The following is a 17,678-nucleotide window of genomic DNA, read 5'->3' as shown; positions in this document are numbered from 1 at the left end:
TGAGGAACTGTATTAGGGGCACAGGGTTAGGAAGGCGGAGAACCACTGATCTGGAGAAACCATTCCTTGGACAAAAGAGTAAGCTAAGAGCCAAAGAGGAAAAAGAAGCCACCCAAAACTAGTCAGGCCAGCAGCAAGGTTAAGTAGTGATTTGCTGGTCCCAGCCTCCAGCCCTTCCTCTTCATCCACTTCATTTCACAGTACTGTTGCTATCAGGGTCTCATTGCTAGCTGGACACACACTGGCTCCTCTAGCACTTGAGAAGCTGAACAGTGAGTCATAAGTTCGAGGCTAGTTGGAGTGACACACTGAAAACCTGTTTCAAAACAAAACAAGCCTCACTCAGTTTTGAAAGCCTATACTACATCCCTCTGATACAAAAGCAAACTTGTTGGGTCCAAGATAAAGACATTTCTCCCATTCGGATTCCCAGCAACTGCAGGAACTGGCCGGTAGACCTACCTCTCATTAAATCTTCCAACCACGTCCTGATGGGCTTCCGTCCTGTACCTGGAATGCACATCCTAAGAAAACAAGGCAACATCCACTGACAAAATCTTCTAAATGCACCATGAAACACTACCCTAGGAGACATCAGCACCTGTGAGAAGAGTGAGCAACTCCTCCCAGCTGTGCTGCATCCGCACCACATGCGAGGTCTCTACCCCGCTAGCTGCCCCTCCCCCATCCCCGCTGTCTTCCGCAGTTCATCCAGCACTGGGACTCAGCTAAATGTAGGCACCAGCTAGAGCACCAGACACACTGTGTGTGCACTGGTTAACTAACAAGAACTCTGGCCTGACAGCTATAGACAAGTAAGTGTTACCCATGAAACATACAGTGTGTTGAGAGCAAATGAGGAGACCCTCTTAGTTCCGGTCATCAGGAAGCCTTCCAGAGATGAGGAGCAGACTGGAAGGATGAGCACACAAGTGCAGGAGATGGGATGACTAATTAAACTAATGTGGACGCAAAGCCATCCTATCTAACCAGCGGGTTGTACGTGCCAGGTGAATGTAACTAGGTGGCCCCTCTCAAGTTCTGTAACTAGTAGAAGGGAGACTAAACACAAGAGTGTTAGGGAGCTGCCGAGTGCTTGAAGAGACACAGCTGTAGTGGTATGAATGAGCATGCCTCTCTACCCCCACACAGGCCCATATATTTGAATGCTAAGTTGTCTCAGCTGGTTTTATGTCACCTGGACACAGGCTAGAGTCATTTGAGAAATGGAAACCTAAATTGAGAAAATACCCTCATTAGAGCTGGCTTTAGGGCATTTTCATAATTAGTCATTGATATGGAGGGTCTGGCTTATTGTGAGTGGTGCCATCCCCAGACTGGTGGTCCTGGGTTTTATAAGTAAGCAGGCTGAGCAAGTCAGAGGAGCAAGTCAGTAAGCCACACCTCTCCATGGCCTCTGCATCAGCTCCTGCCTTGAGGTTCCTGCCCTATATGATGTGGAAACATAAGGCAAATAAACTCTTTCCTCCCTGTTTTTGGTTAGGGCATCTCATCAGCAACAGTAACCTGACTAGGACATCAGTCATCAGGCAGAGACACCATGCGAGAAGGAAGGAGGTGTGGCCTTGTTGGAAGAAGTATGTCACATGCGGTGTACTCTGAGGCTTCAAAAGCCCACACCAGAGCCAGCCTCTCTCTCTGCCTACAGGCTGTAAGCCCTCAGCTTCTTCTTCAGCACCTTGTACGCTGCCATGCTAGCATACTCTCTGCCATGATAATGGACTAACCTCTGCAAGTGCGAGCAAACCCCCAATGAAATGCTTTTATAAGACTTGCCCTAAGCCAGGTGTGGCGGCACACACCTTTAATCCCAGCTCTCAGAGGGCAGAAGCGGGCAGATCTCTGTCAATTTGAGGCCAGACTGGTCTACAAAGCAAGTCCAGGACAGTCGGGGCTACACAAAGAAACTGATTTCAAAAAAAAAAAAAAAAAAAAGTTGCCCTGGTCATGATGTCTTCTCACAGCAACACAGCAGTGACTAAGACAATGACACAGATAAAGGAGCGACAGATGGGACCGCCTGGTCTAATATGGTGACCCATACCACCACTGGGAAAGAAGATGAAGCGCACTGAAGGGCACTCTCTTGCAGGTATTCAAGGGAAGTACACTCCAGAAGAAACATCAAGGGCAGAGGCCCTGGAAGAGAAGTGCCACATCTGAAGGGGTCTGAGGGGCTTTAGTCAAGTGACAGTGGGTGTGGGAGTGACAGAATGCAGCCTCAAAATCTGCAAAGCCAGTCTCACCAGAGAAACCCATCACCAAATGACAGGGACAATTGCAGCAGCACTCCTGAGGCACGAGGCCCTCCCTGAGGACGACTTTAAACTTGGCTCTTAGAACACTGACCTGGCAACCGCAATAGAGGCAGATGCGGCAGCCCCACTTATTACCGTGTCCTCATTGTCTTGTCTGGGTAGGACGCTACCTCTCCCCATAGCTTAAATTCTTGCCAGACTTGACGTAGAGCCAGCAACTATCACTTTGTTTGCCCTTGAAAGATGAGGGTCAGTGCACAGTCCCTCTATAGGATACACAGAAGCAGTCCCAGGCCCGTGGTGGCACACACCTATAATTCCAACACTGAGGGGTCTGGGGCACGAGGAGCAAGGGTTCAAGACCAGTCCTGGCTGTAAAGTGAGGCCCTGCATCTCAACCTCACCAGTGTGGAAGCGCAACTATCTGAAAGCAAACATGACACTCAGGACCTCTCATCACACATGGAGAGGATCCATCTGTAGTGATGGTGACTTGGCTGCTATGCAGACCACTTCCTCAAGGTGCCCACTAACTACAGCAACTGCAGACTGCTCTGTGTGAACTGTAAGAGGCACTCTTACCATGGTCATTGTGTACAGCTGCTTCAGTGAATTCATGGTCCGTAGGAGGATGACCACCAGTCCACCTCCTTCGACTGTTTCTACGGTTCTGGCCAGCAAGTTCGGAGTTAATGCTTCAAAATCCTACCAGGAATCAGAGACCTTAGAAAGGGCAGTGACACAAACAGCACCTTCAGGCTGCCTAACCAGGAGACAGGGGTACAGCAATGAGAGCTTCAGAGCACAAGCCCAACACCTCACCTCTCACAGCTGCCCACCCCGAAACAAGGGCACCACAGGAGGCAGGCCATCCCCAGAATGCAAGAAGTATCTGGTATTATAATCTAACAGACTATCTGGAAGCAAAGTCTTCCAAATTTCACTGATTCACATGGAATTTCAAAAGCATCTTGCTTGCCTTTTCTGGACAGTTTACAGACAACCTGACAAAACTAAACTGTACCACATGGGGGTGCTAGTTCCCAAAGAAACCAACATTCCAATGTCTGGTGATGGCTGGTGCAAAACATTTGAGACAAAATGTTCTTTCTGGCTCCCTAGGTGGGCTGGGGTGAGATGCAGAAGAAAAAAAAAACAAGAAAAAGCTAAAAACTCCTATTCTTGAGTTCCCATTCTCATTTTTAACTCACATTTTGTGAGAGGTGTGTTCTAACTTACATAACAAGGTCAGAGTACATATGTGACTGTAACAAACATATTTAAGAATGTATGGATTTGTGCACAGACACTTTGTCACTGAGGGATGGGGTGAGGGGGTGTTACAGATGTCAAATAAAGTCAAATACCACAGAACAACCACAAGAACCGAGGAACACGTTTGATGAACTTGTCTGCCAAGAAAACAAAGACCAGTGAAAACTTCACCAAGCTGTGCTGAGGGAAGTATGTGTTTTTTTACAGCTAGAATGGGGTGGGGAGTGGGTGTTATCTACTCAGTAGGGGGTGGGTGGATATGCAGGTCAGGGCTGTGTAACTGCCACCAGGGCTCACAGGCTAGGAGTCTTAGTTCCAGCAGGACGTGCACTCTAGGGTGACTCCCAGTCCAGTGCTTATAGATGTTGGTTGTTTCCTTCTACGACACAGGACCACAAGATGAAGGCCAGGCTGGTCTCAAACTCACAACTCTCCTGCCTCTGCGTCCCAAGGCACACACCACTGGCCTAGAACTTACTGAATCAAGTCCTGATGGTAGGAAGCTGTGATGGTGCAGCGCTCCACTTTTTGCTACCTCTAATGAAGTGCAGAAAAATTGTATATAGGGCGAGTAAAGCAGTTTCCTTTTCAAAGTGGCCAGTCTTCCAGTAAAAATGCTTGGGGCATAGGTACTTACATGTGAACCTTTTCTCCTTACTGGACCCGTTCTCAGTGGGGAAGCAAGCAGCCCAAACCACCCACCACCATGCCCTGCACTGCCAGGCTCGAAGAAGCCACCTACCTGGAGGACACACATGCCGAAGGTATTACCCAGGATCTTGTGGGTTTCATTGTAGTAGCAGTAGCGAATGTTTGTGGCGGCTACAAAAAGCTCAAAGGGGTCATCTTGCTTTATGTTCAAGGTCCCACTCTTTATTTTCTTCTGTAGCTGCCGCATTCTCTTCTTCCGGTGACTGTAATACCACCATCCCAAGAAAGGCAATTACCCAGGGGCAGAAGGGGCAAGGGAGGCTCAGAGGTCCTCTCAATGTGAGAGCTGGTGGGGATTAGAAGAGGGCGAGCGGGAGAGTGGCTGTCTCAGTCACATTAGGGGTGACGGAAAGCGGAGGCACACTGGGATGCAGTGGTTGAGAAGGCAGGCTTTGCAGGCTGACAAGATAGCTCAGTGGGTAAAGGCACGTGCCAAGCAAGCATGCCAACCTGAGTCCAATCCCTAGAACCCATGTAAAGGCGGAAAGAGAAAACCAACTCCACTAAGTTGTCCTTTGACCTGTACACATGAACACACACGTATGTGTGAACTACTCCACTATTTGCTGTGACCTTTAGCAGACCACTCTAAAAGACGGGGAATGGGAGCAGCAAAGCCCCTTTTTGGCCATAACTGAAGCTTAAAACCAAACCTGGATGTCTCTCATTACCATAAATCTAAGACCAATGCTTCCACTAACTGTGCTGCTGCCCATAGGGCCTGGGAAAGGTGGGGTGCTTCCTAGACAAATCCTTCACTTCTTTGTCCATGTCGTGGATCACATCTCAAGGGCAGCGCTTCTCTAAGCAAACCACAAAAGGATTGGGATAGGACCTAGCTATCCCTGAAAAATTAGTTGTCCTTTATTTACTTTTTTTCAGATCCAGATCTAATTTATTTTATATGTGTGGATGTTTTGCCTGCTTTCATGTCTATGCAATGCCACTTGGGTGCTGGGAATCAAACCTGAGTCCTCTACAAGAGCAGTTCTTTCGACTGCTGAGCCATCTCTCCAGCCCCCATGTCCTCTATAAAACAGCCCAAAAGACTTCCAGAATGGTGGTGGCCGCTAGCTGGCAATTTTATACAGCTTCTCTCACTGTCCTGGACGCAATCTAGTTAGCTAGGCTGGCCCCTCAGCACCATGTCTCTGCCTTCCTCAGAATAGGCTTTACAAGTATGTACTTGCAAAGCTAACCTTTGCCAACTGAGCAATCCCCTCAGCCCTCGCTGAGGAAAAGTGGGCCACTGTTTTCAAACTTAATAACTAGAACTAAGGTGTTCCTTTGTGGGCCTCCACTTCCCATGTGGACTGAGGCCCATGGACAGGTGACTGATTGCCATTATTGCTTCTGCCTCCTACCTTAAGCCCCTTTCTTTCACGGTGTTGTGAAAATCAAGACTGGGGGTAGGCTGGAAGAGGAAGAGGGATGGATAGAATCCCCACCTTCTTTAATTTTTTTTGAGACAGTGTCTCAATTCTATAGCACCTGAATGCTCAGCACTCCTCCCATTCCATGCTCCTGAGAGCTGATATTACACACACGAGCCACTACCAGTGGCCACAGTAGGAGTGAAACCAGGTGAACTAAATTTGAAAAGAAAATCTGCCCAGAATACTGACAGTTGTCCAATTCCACACCAATCTCATATTTACCAACAAAAACAGTCAAGGTGCCTCAGGCAAAATTCTAACATACACAGCTGGTCTTACTATCAATCTTTTAAAAATTCATGGAGGGGCCTGAACGATGGCTCAGCGATTAAGAGCAGCTGCTACTCGAGTAGAGAAGCTGGAGGTTCCACAGTGCAAGCTGAGAGCCAACTCCTGAAGGATGTCACCTGTCTTCCACATACACAATGCAGCACTGCATGGCCATACTCAAGTAACACCTCTCTCTCTCCTTCTCCCCTCACCACACACACTCACCGTAGACAATACAACTTTGAATAATAAAAAGATGAGATAAAACATCTAACAGAGGGAGAAAATACATTATACTATACTGCAGACCAGAGCTAAGTCTGATTAAGAAAGCTTTAATCCCAGCACTTGAGAAGCAAAGGCAGGTAGATCTCTGTAAGTTCAAGACCAGCCTGGTCTACAGAGCAAGATCCAGGACAGCCATGGCTACAACCCTATCTAAAAACAAAAAAAGGCAAGCTTCAAGGAGAGGACAGACACAGGAAGCAAGAGACTTCAGTAGCTGACGTCAGAGAAGTGGAAACGGCAGCCTCAGCATAGAAGGAAGAAGGAGACTTGCCACAGTATGGGGAAGTCAGAGGCAGAGCTGAGCGTGAACATCAAAGCCGAGCACATTTGGGGCTAACAAGCGAGATGACGCTCATCAAGGGTCTCCTATGTACGAGGTAGCTAGGGGAGGAATGTAATGAGCTAAGGGAGCGTGAGAGCCTGGGAGCCACGAAAGCCTTGTGGTACCTCAGAGGAGTACTGTCCACTCCATCTCAAACTCCTTCACAGTTACAGAACTGCCAGGTTTTCACCACAGGACTATGACTAACCAAATTACTACGTGATGCCCCATCTTTCCACAAGAATTTTGGGAGAAAGACAGACTTTCTTCATATGTTTGACCTTACACATAAAACTCAATATATGTTTCTTCCAGGGAGACAGGAGAAAACCCAGCTATTCACCATGAGGAAGTACAGACAGATCAGATGTGCAGAGATGAGAGGCTAACCAAGACAAGAAACAGATGCACTATAGTTCCAGATCACCTAACCCTAAGCAGAGCTGAAATCTTAACTTCTTAGGCCCTCAAGTATCCTTTAAATTTTCAAGCATTCTCAAGGTACCAAGTGTGTCTGCATTGAAGGTCTCCTTTTTTTTCAATAAACTTATTTTATGTATAGTGGTGTTTTGCCTGCATGTGAAGTGGTCAGATTCCCTGGAATAGGAGTTACAGATAGTTATGAGCTGCCATGTGGGCGCTGGGAATTGAACCTGGGTCCTCTGGAAGAACAGCCAGTGCTCTTAACCACTGAGACATTTCTCCAGCCTGCAAGCCTTCTTTAAAGATTTACTCATTATTTATTTGTTTGTTTGTTTGTTTATGTGTGCCTGCATCTGTGCCTATGTGAATGCATGTGCACAGGCACACATTTATGGAGCTCAGAGACTCCGTGGCTGGAACTGCAGGGATCTGCAGAAAGCCCAGCTTGTGGTGTAGCTGCTGGGATCTAAACTACAGTCCTCGTGACTGCACAGCCAGTGCCTCTTAACCACTGAACCATCTCTCCAGCCCTACCGCCAAAAACCCTGACCATTCTAACTTCAGAAAATATGAGGAGTTTGTGCTTGGCATGCACACATGAAGCACCGTGGTCAACACTCAGCACCATGAAACAAAGGGGTGGGGTGAGGGGTTAAAAAATAACCAGCTGCCTAGTAAACAGTGAATTGGTGTAAATTCTCTAAAGAGGAGGAAGTAGTACTGTTACTTTAGGCATCAAATCTTTAGGAATGTCTATGAGCACAGGTCATCAGGATCTCCGAAGCACAAGCCAGACACGAAAGAAATGCCTAGAAGTACAAAGGCTTCTGCTGTAAGGGCAAAGACTGACCGGAACTTTCAAAGTAATCCTCAAAGATGGTCAAGGGATTTTCTCCCTACATTTAACTAAAAAGTACAAATTGAAAGCTGGATTTGAGTCGAGCCCAGTGGTGCATGGCTGTAATCCCAGCACTAAGGGAGGCAGAGGCAGGTAGAGCTCTATGAGTTCAAGGCCAGCCTGGTCTACAAAGTGAGTCCAGGACAGCCAGGACAGAGAATCCCTGTTTCCAGAAACAAATAAACAAAAACAAAACAAACAAAACAAAAAAGAATGAATGAAAGAAAAGAAAATGGAAAGAAAAGAAAGCAAAGAAAGGTGGACGTCATATCCAAGGGCCAAGCTTACCTGCTAAACCCCAGCTCTTTCTTGTAACACCACAGGACTGAGGGTCGAGCTTTCACAGTTGCTTTGGACAACATATGATGAAGAATAACCACCTGCCAAGTAAGGAAAAAAAAATCACAAAATCTCCGTGTGAAAGACACCATACAGACTTCCAGGCCCAAGACCTCATTTGAAACAGATATAAACTAACCCACGGAAAGCACCCAAGATCACAAGGCAAGTTAATAGCCAGATGGGAACTAGAAGCTAGGGCATATGAGCTTAAACCTAGCCAATCCATCATGCCAGGGTTCTAAAGGTACTGGCTCATCTGCCCGTGAATCTAAATAGACAGAATTTACCATTTCCAGGCACTGACCAAATGGCCCCACCAGGCACTCTACCAGCAAACGGACCATAATGTCACTGTGTGCTAAAACCTCAAAAGGCCTAAATAACCTGCCAACTCTTTGGGACAGGACACAAAGCAACCAAGGAATCATTTACCAGGTCTTACCTGATCTTTCCCTCGGTCCCCAACTACAACAAAAAGAGACCTCTGCCGCTCAGCCACGCCATTCTCAATGAGAATTCGAATTCGGTTATCCACCTTTTTCCGGTGCATGGTGAAAGACTAGCACTAAAACAGAAATAAAGGAGATGCAGATGAACTAAACACCACACCGGAGTAAGTGGCAACAGGCGGCTGCCCTATGCGGGGTGTGGGGGCTATGCTGGGCACATTTATAATCCTAATTACAATCTTAATCTTCAAACAACACTATAAGGAAGACATCAACCTCAGTTTTACAATCAGGAAACTAGACAGATGAAGTGTTCTTAAGCATGGGAAGTCAGCAAAGAAGTGTACTTTTTTTCTACTTCAAGGAAGAAAAACTAGAGGAGGCAGAAGCAGGCTGATTTCTGTAAGCCTGGGGTCAGCCTGGTCTAATTAGTGAGCTCCAAGACAGCAGGACTACACAGAGAGACCCTGTCTCAAAAAAGGATAGAAAGAAAGGAAGAAAAGATAAATCAGGACAGCATGTTAAAAGTGTAAAGAGTAAATAAACCCAAGAAGGATTAAAGTATATAATGATATCTCTATAAACCCAGAAAGACAACATATGATATAGCATTTTATCCTACTGAGTTTTGTTTTTTAACAGAGTCTGATATATCCCAGGATGGCCTTGAACTCACTATATAGCCCAAGATGACCCTAAACTTCTGATCCTCCTGCCTCCACTTCCCAAGAACTAGGATTACAGGTAACTGCTCAAATTCAGGTGTACATCAGCACAAAAGGTTTTATGCTATGCTGGGAATCAAACCTAGGGCCTCATGAATGCTGGGCAAACAACCTGTCTACCATCAGAGTAACTGTCCCAGCCCTATAAATACCATATTAATACATATACATAAGGGGTGGGGGAAGGACAAACAAGCAAACAGACAAAAAAACAAAAACAAAAAAGCCCAAAATGTAATTTCTGAATAGTGTGATTTTTACTTTGATGTTTTGTCTGTTACTATTTGGCTTCTTTAAAATTCACGTTGTGTCATAAAATGGCTCAGCAGGAAAGAACTGCTAGCGGTGGTGGTAGCACAGACAGATCTCTGAGTTCGAGGCCAGCCTGGTCTACAGAGTGAGTTCCAGGACAGCAAGGGCTCCACAAAAAAAAAAAAAAAAAAACTGAGTGGAAACCACTCCTCACAGTTGTTCTCTGATCTCCACATACATGCCATGGTGTGCAGCATACAAGCATACAACACACCACATATACAACCTAAAACACAGTAAAAATTTAAAATTCACGTACTTATAAGCTGGGTGGTGGCGGCCCTCCCCTCTGAAGCCAGCACTCAGGAGGCAGAGACAGGTGGATCTTGTTGAGTTCGAGGCCAGCCCAGTCTACAGATTAAGTCCACGCCAGCCAGCGCTGTTACACAGAAAAATCCTGTCTCAGAAAACCAAAAGAAGAAAGAAGGAGGAGGAGGAGGAGGAGGAGGAGAAGGAGGAGGAAGAGGAGGAAGAGGAAGAAGGAAGAAGAAAGAAGGAGGAGGAGGAAAGAAGAAAGAAGAAGAAGGAAGAAGAAAGAAGAAGAAGGAAGAGGAGGAGGAAAGAAGAAAGAAGAAGAAAGAAGAAGAAGAAGAAGAAGAAGAAGACAACAACGACGACGACGACAACGACTTTCTCTTTTTCTATATACCTATTTCTGATACATTGTGTTTCCTTGGGTGAGAAGGCCTTGATACTTCAAAAAGTGTCATATGGGCTATGTGAGTGTGTAGAGTAGCACAAAATTTACCTATGGGGGGACAAAGTGGGGCACTAGACTCAATTTCTCCAGCACCATCCAAATTAAAAAAAAAAAAAATGCAAAAGCTATCTTATTACCTATAAAACACCAAAGAAATAGCAATTGCATTCCCACAATATCAGAAGTGACATGATTTTTAAAAAGTCCAGCACCTGCTGCATTCTAAACACCATCTCCTTCCCTAAACATGGGCTTTAGCAGGTCTTAATATAAAACACTATCACAATAAAGGGCCAGTGTTTAAAAGGGGAAAGCAGGATTAAAGAAATCAAGTATCCCAAGGCAGTAAAGTAACCAACCGGCCTCAGACGCTGATCAATCCAACTCTGAAGACTGAGCCCATTCCTTTGCATAGCAGTTCAGTTTGTAAGCTTTATGTTGCCAGCCATACAAAGGCCCACAAAAATTAATGGGTACCTCATTGTTAGAGTCTAGCATTTTGTTACAGTAGATGAATCCTAGAATTACTAGGCAAGGCCCTTGACTACAAGCTTTAATTCTAATAAATGAGGTAGTACTACACACTGACAAAACTAGATGTAAAAGTAATAGTTGGAGTAAGGAATCTGATAATAGGCTAAGATTAGTGTTGCCAAGAAAAACCTAAAAGATAAGGAAGGCATTGCTGGAAATAAGATGAACTTGTCCTCTCTTCTTCCCCCCTCCGCCCTCTCTTTTGCTTCGTTTTTTGAGACGGTCTTACTATGCAGACCAAGCTAGCCTCTAACACAAAGAAATACTCTTTCCTCTGCCTTTCAAGTGCTGGGATTAAAGGCGTAAACCACCACGACCAGCTGGATGAATTGTATTCATTCTGCTGTATCCATTCCTGTACACACAGGAACCCGTACCACGCATCACAAAGTGCACTGTCAAATGTCCAGGATAGAGTATAAACGAATAGATAGACTGAAGCATTTAGGAGAACATCCGGGATTAAACCGCGTTAGTTCAAAGCCTACCACTGCTATTGAGCAAGTTTCTCGGAAAGCAGTTTAGACACCCAACCATTTTCCACTCTCCCAGTGAGAGAGGCCCCTGAGCGTGGGAAAGAACCACGCATCCCACAAAGTGCTCGAGAAGCCAGCCCCGAGTGTCTGCGTGTCCGAGCCCGGGAGAGTGCGTCTGTCGGGCCGCCCAGGCGGAGAGAGGCAGTCCGAAGATCGGGGCACAAGCCGAAACAGGGGCTTTTCGTCCTGGATCCATCACCCCAGGACCGAAAGAACACCAACGTGCACCCCAACATCCGACCCAGCCCCTTCCACGAAAAGTACCTGCGCCCCGAGTCCGCCCGACCCTAGGCAAACGCACAGCGGAAGCACGTGAGAGCGCCAAGATGCTCCGGCCGCTTGAGCGCTTGCGGGAGAGAAAGCCGGCCCGCTGAGCTCACCAGGAGCCGACGCCGCGCGTGGATACGCGTAGGCGGCAGACTGCACGTGCGCAAGCGTTCGAAGGTACTGGTGGGACCAGGAAGACCGCTAGCGCGTCCGGACCTTCCACAGCGTCGACGCTTAGCGATGACGCAACCGCGACACAGGCTTCTAATGCGACTGCGCACTAGCTCCCAGTCGTCACGGCAGTCGAGCCCTGTAGTTGTTTTTTTTTTTTTAATATGGACGCACAGCCTGGCAATGGCGGGCGGAAATAACCATTTAGATATCCGGACACCGCGCAGCTGGCGTTTGCCACGAGTACCTGAACTCGTTCAGTGCAGCAGACGAGTTAGAGAGCCACTGTAGCCAGGTTGCACTAGGCAGCAGGGTGCTGTTTCGCCGAACCCTACTTTTAAAGACATGGAACTGGGCCAATAGCTGCTTTATTTCACTTGACGCGCCGCGCCGCTACTTGGGAGTCTGTAGATTTCGTACCCATGACCGCGGTCACTGAACTTCGCAGATTCTTGCAGACCCTTTATCTTGCCAAGTGTTCAGACGTTAGGGGTAGAGGCTAGTCCAACATCCCCAAGGAACTACCCCAAAACACGTAAACTTGGTGTATGCTACGTTCTTGGACACTGACGTCCAAAACGAAAATTCCTTCCCAAAATTCAAGCACTTCCAATTTTAGTATCAACCTTTTAAATTGCCAAGCAACATTCTGTTGATAGCAACCAAAACAGTCGAAGCTTTAATACTTAATCTTCTAAGTGCGCCTAAGAAAATTAAATTACCAGTACTTTTATTTTACAATTAACAGAAGTCCTATGAAGTGGTGACACAAAAGCCCGTTTAGAAATAATGACCCCTGAGGTCATTCAACTTAATGGAGAAATGGTGGACCAGATATGGGATTTCAGTGGTAATTTAAAAGCCACTGACTGTTTGGGCCAGAAACTATGTTCTGACTCACCTTCGCCACTACAAAACCTATGTCAGGGTACAAAGAGCTAACTTTATGCCACAGGATAATGTACACCTCTGGTTTAGAAAGCTAGAGGGACAAGGCAGAGGCAGGTGGCCACTGTACTAGATGGCCAAGCTTGTCTACAGGCCTGGAGTATAAAGCCAAACAGGGAGTTCAATTTACTCCCATCAAGTGGCTGGACTGAAAACAGCTGTATATCAGTTTGGAACCAAAAACTTAAATGTGCTTATTGAGAGGATTATGGGCATGGCACTGCACAGCTGTGGAGGCCAAACATTAACTTTGGGGAGATAGTCTCTTGACCATTTCCCAGGAGTCAAAACTCTGGTCAGGCTGTCATCTCACTGGTCTAATATACTTTAGTGAGTTTTGAATTTGAGGAGCTTGGGACTTATTTCTAGACAAATAACTAACTAGGGCTGATAGCAAAAATGTGTAACTGGGGCTAGAGTGACAGCTCAGGTTAAGAGCACTGGCCACTTTCCCAAAGGTCCCAAGTTCAGTTCCCAGCAACCACAAGATAACTCACAACCATTTATATAGACATCTGTTGCCCTTTTCTGGCAAGTGGGTGTACACACAGGCAGAACACTGTATACATCTTTTTTTTTTTTTAATGTGGAAATGGATCATGTCACCTAGTATAATCAGAGATGATGTGCACCAACCAAGGCTCGCATACCCAGGACAGGATACTCAGTGGTGACAGGGAATCTGAAATCCTTTCACCACTACCATCTTATGCCTCAATTTTTGCTGCAAAAAATGATGTGCCTTTTCAAATCCACTGACCCATAAACTATTGTTCTCAACACTGCAGTGAAGGTCTTTTAAATGGCAGTTTTATTGGATGGCCCACTATCCCAACCCCCAAACAAGGTACATACCCCATTTTAAAACCTTCAATAGCTTCCAAATGTTGAGACAAAAACTAAACATGGAAGAAAACTGCCCTTTCCAGTTTCCCCAGGCAAATCTTGCTAACACTTACACCAAACAGCAGTCAATGGTGTGTGGGACTCACTGATTCTTTTATCCAGTTTACCATTCCTTATCCATATCTCTCTTCAGTTACTGCTTTCGATGAAGTCTTTCCTGGTCATACTGCCTAGGTGTCATTACCACAGTTTAATCATACCACTTACTATACACATTTGGGCCACTCCATCAGTGTCCTGAGGGGTTAGTTTTGTCACCAGTGCATGGTTAACCCTGACCACAATGCCTGGCAAGAGATAACCTGTTGAATTTCACGTTGTCTCCCTAAGAAAATAGTCTTTAGAATACTTACAAATAAATATACCAAAACATAACTTTAAGTACAACAGAGAAACTGCCACTTTCAATGCCAGTAGTGAAGAACCAAGACTTCTGGAGCAAACTGGTTAAGACTCAGAACAGCTTATTCACAACAGTACTTCTAGTATCAAGACTTGAGTGCTCCAGCCTTTTTCTTAAGACCAGTGCCAGAGTTTACTTCTCTCACAAGGAGCACTTAAGGAGTTTTCTTTAGGGTGTATGCAACTCAAAGGCTTTGCTCCAGGGCTCTGAGCAATCAAGTTTTCATTTAATTTAATCTAATGCAAATTTTAAATCCTCTATAATTTCCAAATACTAATGGAAAAGCTTGATTTACTTTGATTTTTCTGTGAGACTTCTACTCCACTAACTCTATAAAGGGGGCAAGCTCAGGTACAGTACTGATGGAAGTGTAACTTACACACAATAAAACTAAGAGCACTTGCTAACTCAAGTGGGATAGATTCAGAGCTTAAGGCTGAAATGAAGGTATGAAATCATCCTAATCTAAACCCCGTGTTCCATTATTTGATGTACCAGTGAAAATATAACCAACAAAACAATTGCCTGGCCCACATATGAAGCTGCTCAACTATATCCTGCACTTAGAAACTGGTTGTCAACTAAGCACCTTAGTGAATGAACCTGAGAATAGCATACAATCTCATGTCTCCTTGAAGTCTCTATACAATAGCATTGTATGAGGCCATATATATGTATATATACATATGGAGACAAAAGAACTATAGAAGTTAACTTACTACAATCATTGGAAGGTCATGTGTTTTAATATGAAGATACAATGATCAAAATGAGAGGAAGAAAAACCCTCTTTTTTAGGATTATTTAGGGCCTGGTAATAAAATGGCCCCAAGAAAAAAGTAACAAATGACATGCTACCTTTAAGAAAGCAATTTTTTTTTTTTTGGGGGGGGGAATTCATTATACGTGTGGTATATATACATAACTAGTAATTGTGCATGTACAAAATATTTGTCTTAGTACACTGAGACACACATAGGACAATCAGTTCCCTGTACTCTGCTAAAATACACATTTGACCAAATAAAAGGTCTTCTGCATCATGAACAGCCATTTGCATACTACACAAGATCCCGAGCAACAAGATCCTAACGGAACAAATAGTTCTCTGTCCAGTGAGGCATTTCTTCTTTTAAAAAGTCTGAATTGAGATTAAACTTTATGCACTAAAACTGTAATGGTAGAATAACACCTAATCATATGCTGCTCTTGGAAAATAAGCAACTCTTACAAAATACTATGAACACCTTTTGCACATTCTGCCCTACTATCTATAGAAGCTTGACGTGTAGAACTTCTCCACATTCACCTCAGAACTCAAATACTGAAGAGCTTATTTACTTCAATTTTGATTTCTAAACATCATGAAATTATATTTTATACATATAGTAAATTTAATTCTCTATAGTACTTCAAAAGCACACACCAAAGGATTATCCAATAAACCACAAATATTCTATCCATTACACTAAAATACAGCTAATATATGGTTGTGGTACATCCCAGGCAGTTGTCATTTAAAGCACACAAGGGTACGTGCTGGCAAAAGTAAACAGATAACCCTTCCAATATGATGTACCACAACCACACACGAGGAAAGTCGAGAACTTTATTTATTTTAAAATAAACATTGAAGCTTTCCCACTATCCACCACCCTACAAAAATTTTGAATGTGGAATGTTCAACAGCCTAACCATTTTTAGTAAGCTATAAAACCAGCAAAAAATCCAGTTGCCTAATGATGAGTATCTGAGAATAACTGTTTTGTTTTTGAGTAGCTGATTTACCTACTGGGAAAAAAAGTTTCCTAAAGGCTAGAAGTAAATTTTAATTTCTGTACAGAAAATAACATTAACTTAGAAGCCTTTGTTAACAAATGGAATTAATTCTCCATGAAGTAAAATGGAATGGGACAACAAGAAGCATTAACTTCATAGGCACACAGAACTAGTGCTCAAACTGCTAGCACAAATTCCAACACAGAACATATGGCTAAGTCATTGCTAAACTTTCCATCTTCATCAAACTGTATGCTCTCCCTAGGCATCTAAGGCAAAGAAGCATGGTGAACGTAAATGTCTCCATGAGAAAAGGAGAATTCATTTAGGGTTAAATTAGACAAACGATAAATGAAAATACTCCAGACACAGCTGCTAGACATAACCACAAAGTCTGTGACATTAACAATGTATGGGGTGAATCATGTTAGCTGCTAGCTGTTGAACACCAGTGTTTCAAGATACAACTTTTAGAAACATGTTTTATTTGTTTTGCTTATACCATCAGAACTGAAACTGTCTGTCATTTCCCTAAAACAGGGAAATCAATCTAAAACACATACTGGTGCTTTTCAAAAGATAGCAATTTAAAAGGGTGGTAGCAGCAGGCATTTGATATCTTTTTCTTTTAAGAACTTTCAGGCTGCAGGAGAAAAACATGTGACCAAAAGTGTTATGATTATCCATCCATTAGAGATTTTCATCAGTACCTATACCAATTTAGGTGACAATACAGCAAGATCCAAGGATTAGTGATGACAATGCACATTATTGTGAGGAATGACAAACAGGACCAATCCTCATTAAGTCATTGTTTCAGAGAAACTGGTAAGTGTTCCAAAGTATCTAAATACTTCACATTGAGCACAGAAGCAGCCATCCAGATTATACCCCGAATTTGATGCATATTTTCCAGAAGAGCCAACCAAAGCCTAATTTGCATTTTTGGCTTTATCTTACACAGTATTCACTACTAAAAAGCAATTTACATGTGTTTTTAACCAGTCATTTGGCCCAATGACTAGTGCTGTGTCAAGGCTGGTAGCCAGCCTCACTTGTGTGAATAAGGACCCATGCATAATTTGGTATGCTCCTAATCGGCCGGTGTTCCAATTTTACGGGAAAAGCTGTGAAATGCAGTTGTTTTGCCAAACCACACTCCACTCCTTCCATCTTTCTTTCAAGGAAAATGCTTTAACTTTGTCAATTACCATTGAATAATTCTAGGGCTGATTGTAGATTTTTTATCCAATGTCAAAGAGTCAAACTTGCATTTTTTTTCAAGCCACTTCAAATAACTATGGAAATATTATCACCCATAAGTATATGTTTTACTCCTAAGCAAGGGTGAGAAATCTGAGTATCATGTGCAAGGCTCAAGATGACGCTTAGGACAGAACATGCAGAGTAAAAATAGTTTCCTTCCATATCCAGGTAATATAAAGCTGACAATTGTAGTCCTGTCTTTATGGGATGAAAACAGTCCCTTTACAGTAAGTTTCCTGAAAGGGAAAACAGATAGACAATAACTCTTCTGGTAACATATTATGGTACACTGGCCAGTGTGTTTTGGCGATTAAACATAATCCTGTGAATCACATTAATTCACTTGCTGAGTGTTCATTTGCGGCATCCCTCTGTTGGGTCTTGGGGGCCCTCCACGACCTAGAAGACAAAAATGGCATTTGATTTTTCTTTCAAGTA

General features: G+C 44.2%; 2 protein-coding genes across 4 annotated transcripts in view; both read right to left on the bottom strand.

Moving 5' to 3' along the window:
* Window positions 1-12,055, bottom strand: part of Nat10 (N-acetyltransferase 10) — a 37,633-nt gene extending 25,578 nt beyond the window's left edge. Inside the window, exons 1-6 of one of the 2 annotated variants that reach the window (XM_055599656.1) lie at window positions 11,881-12,055; window positions 8,687-8,809; window positions 8,191-8,282; window positions 4,297-4,468; window positions 2,862-2,984; window positions 463-524 (exon numbers count right to left, since the gene is read on the bottom strand). In XM_055599656.1, coding sequence (XP_055455631.1) covers window positions 463-524; window positions 2,862-2,984; window positions 4,297-4,468; window positions 8,191-8,282; window positions 8,687-8,794 — 557 coding nt within the window. In that variant the 5' untranslated portion in view covers window positions 8,795-8,809; window positions 11,881-12,055. Of the gene's footprint in view, window positions 1-462; window positions 525-2,861; window positions 2,985-4,296; window positions 4,469-8,190; window positions 8,283-8,686; window positions 8,810-11,764 lie in introns of both variants that reach the window. The other variant, XM_055599648.1, reaches the window with a different exon arrangement.
* A 3,735-nt stretch (window positions 12,056-15,790) lies between these two features.
* Window positions 15,791-17,678, bottom strand: part of Caprin1 (cell cycle associated protein 1) — a 38,439-nt gene continuing 36,551 nt past the window's right edge. For both annotated transcript variants that reach the window (XM_055599629.1, XM_055599639.1), the window contains one exon: window positions 15,791-17,639. In XM_055599629.1, coding sequence (XP_055455604.1) covers window positions 17,575-17,639 — 65 coding nt within the window. In that variant the 3' untranslated portion in view covers window positions 15,791-17,574. The remainder of the gene's footprint in view (window positions 17,640-17,678) is intronic.

The sequence above is a fragment of the Psammomys obesus genome, unplaced genomic scaffold, assembly GCF_907164565.1.
Source record: "Psammomys obesus unplaced genomic scaffold, mPsaObe1.curated_primary_1811, whole genome shotgun sequence".
Lineage (NCBI taxonomy): Eukaryota > Metazoa > Chordata > Mammalia > Rodentia > Muridae > Psammomys > Psammomys obesus.
The sequence above is the reverse complement of the archived record's forward strand: the minus strand, read 5'-3'. Positions and strand labels throughout refer to the sequence as shown.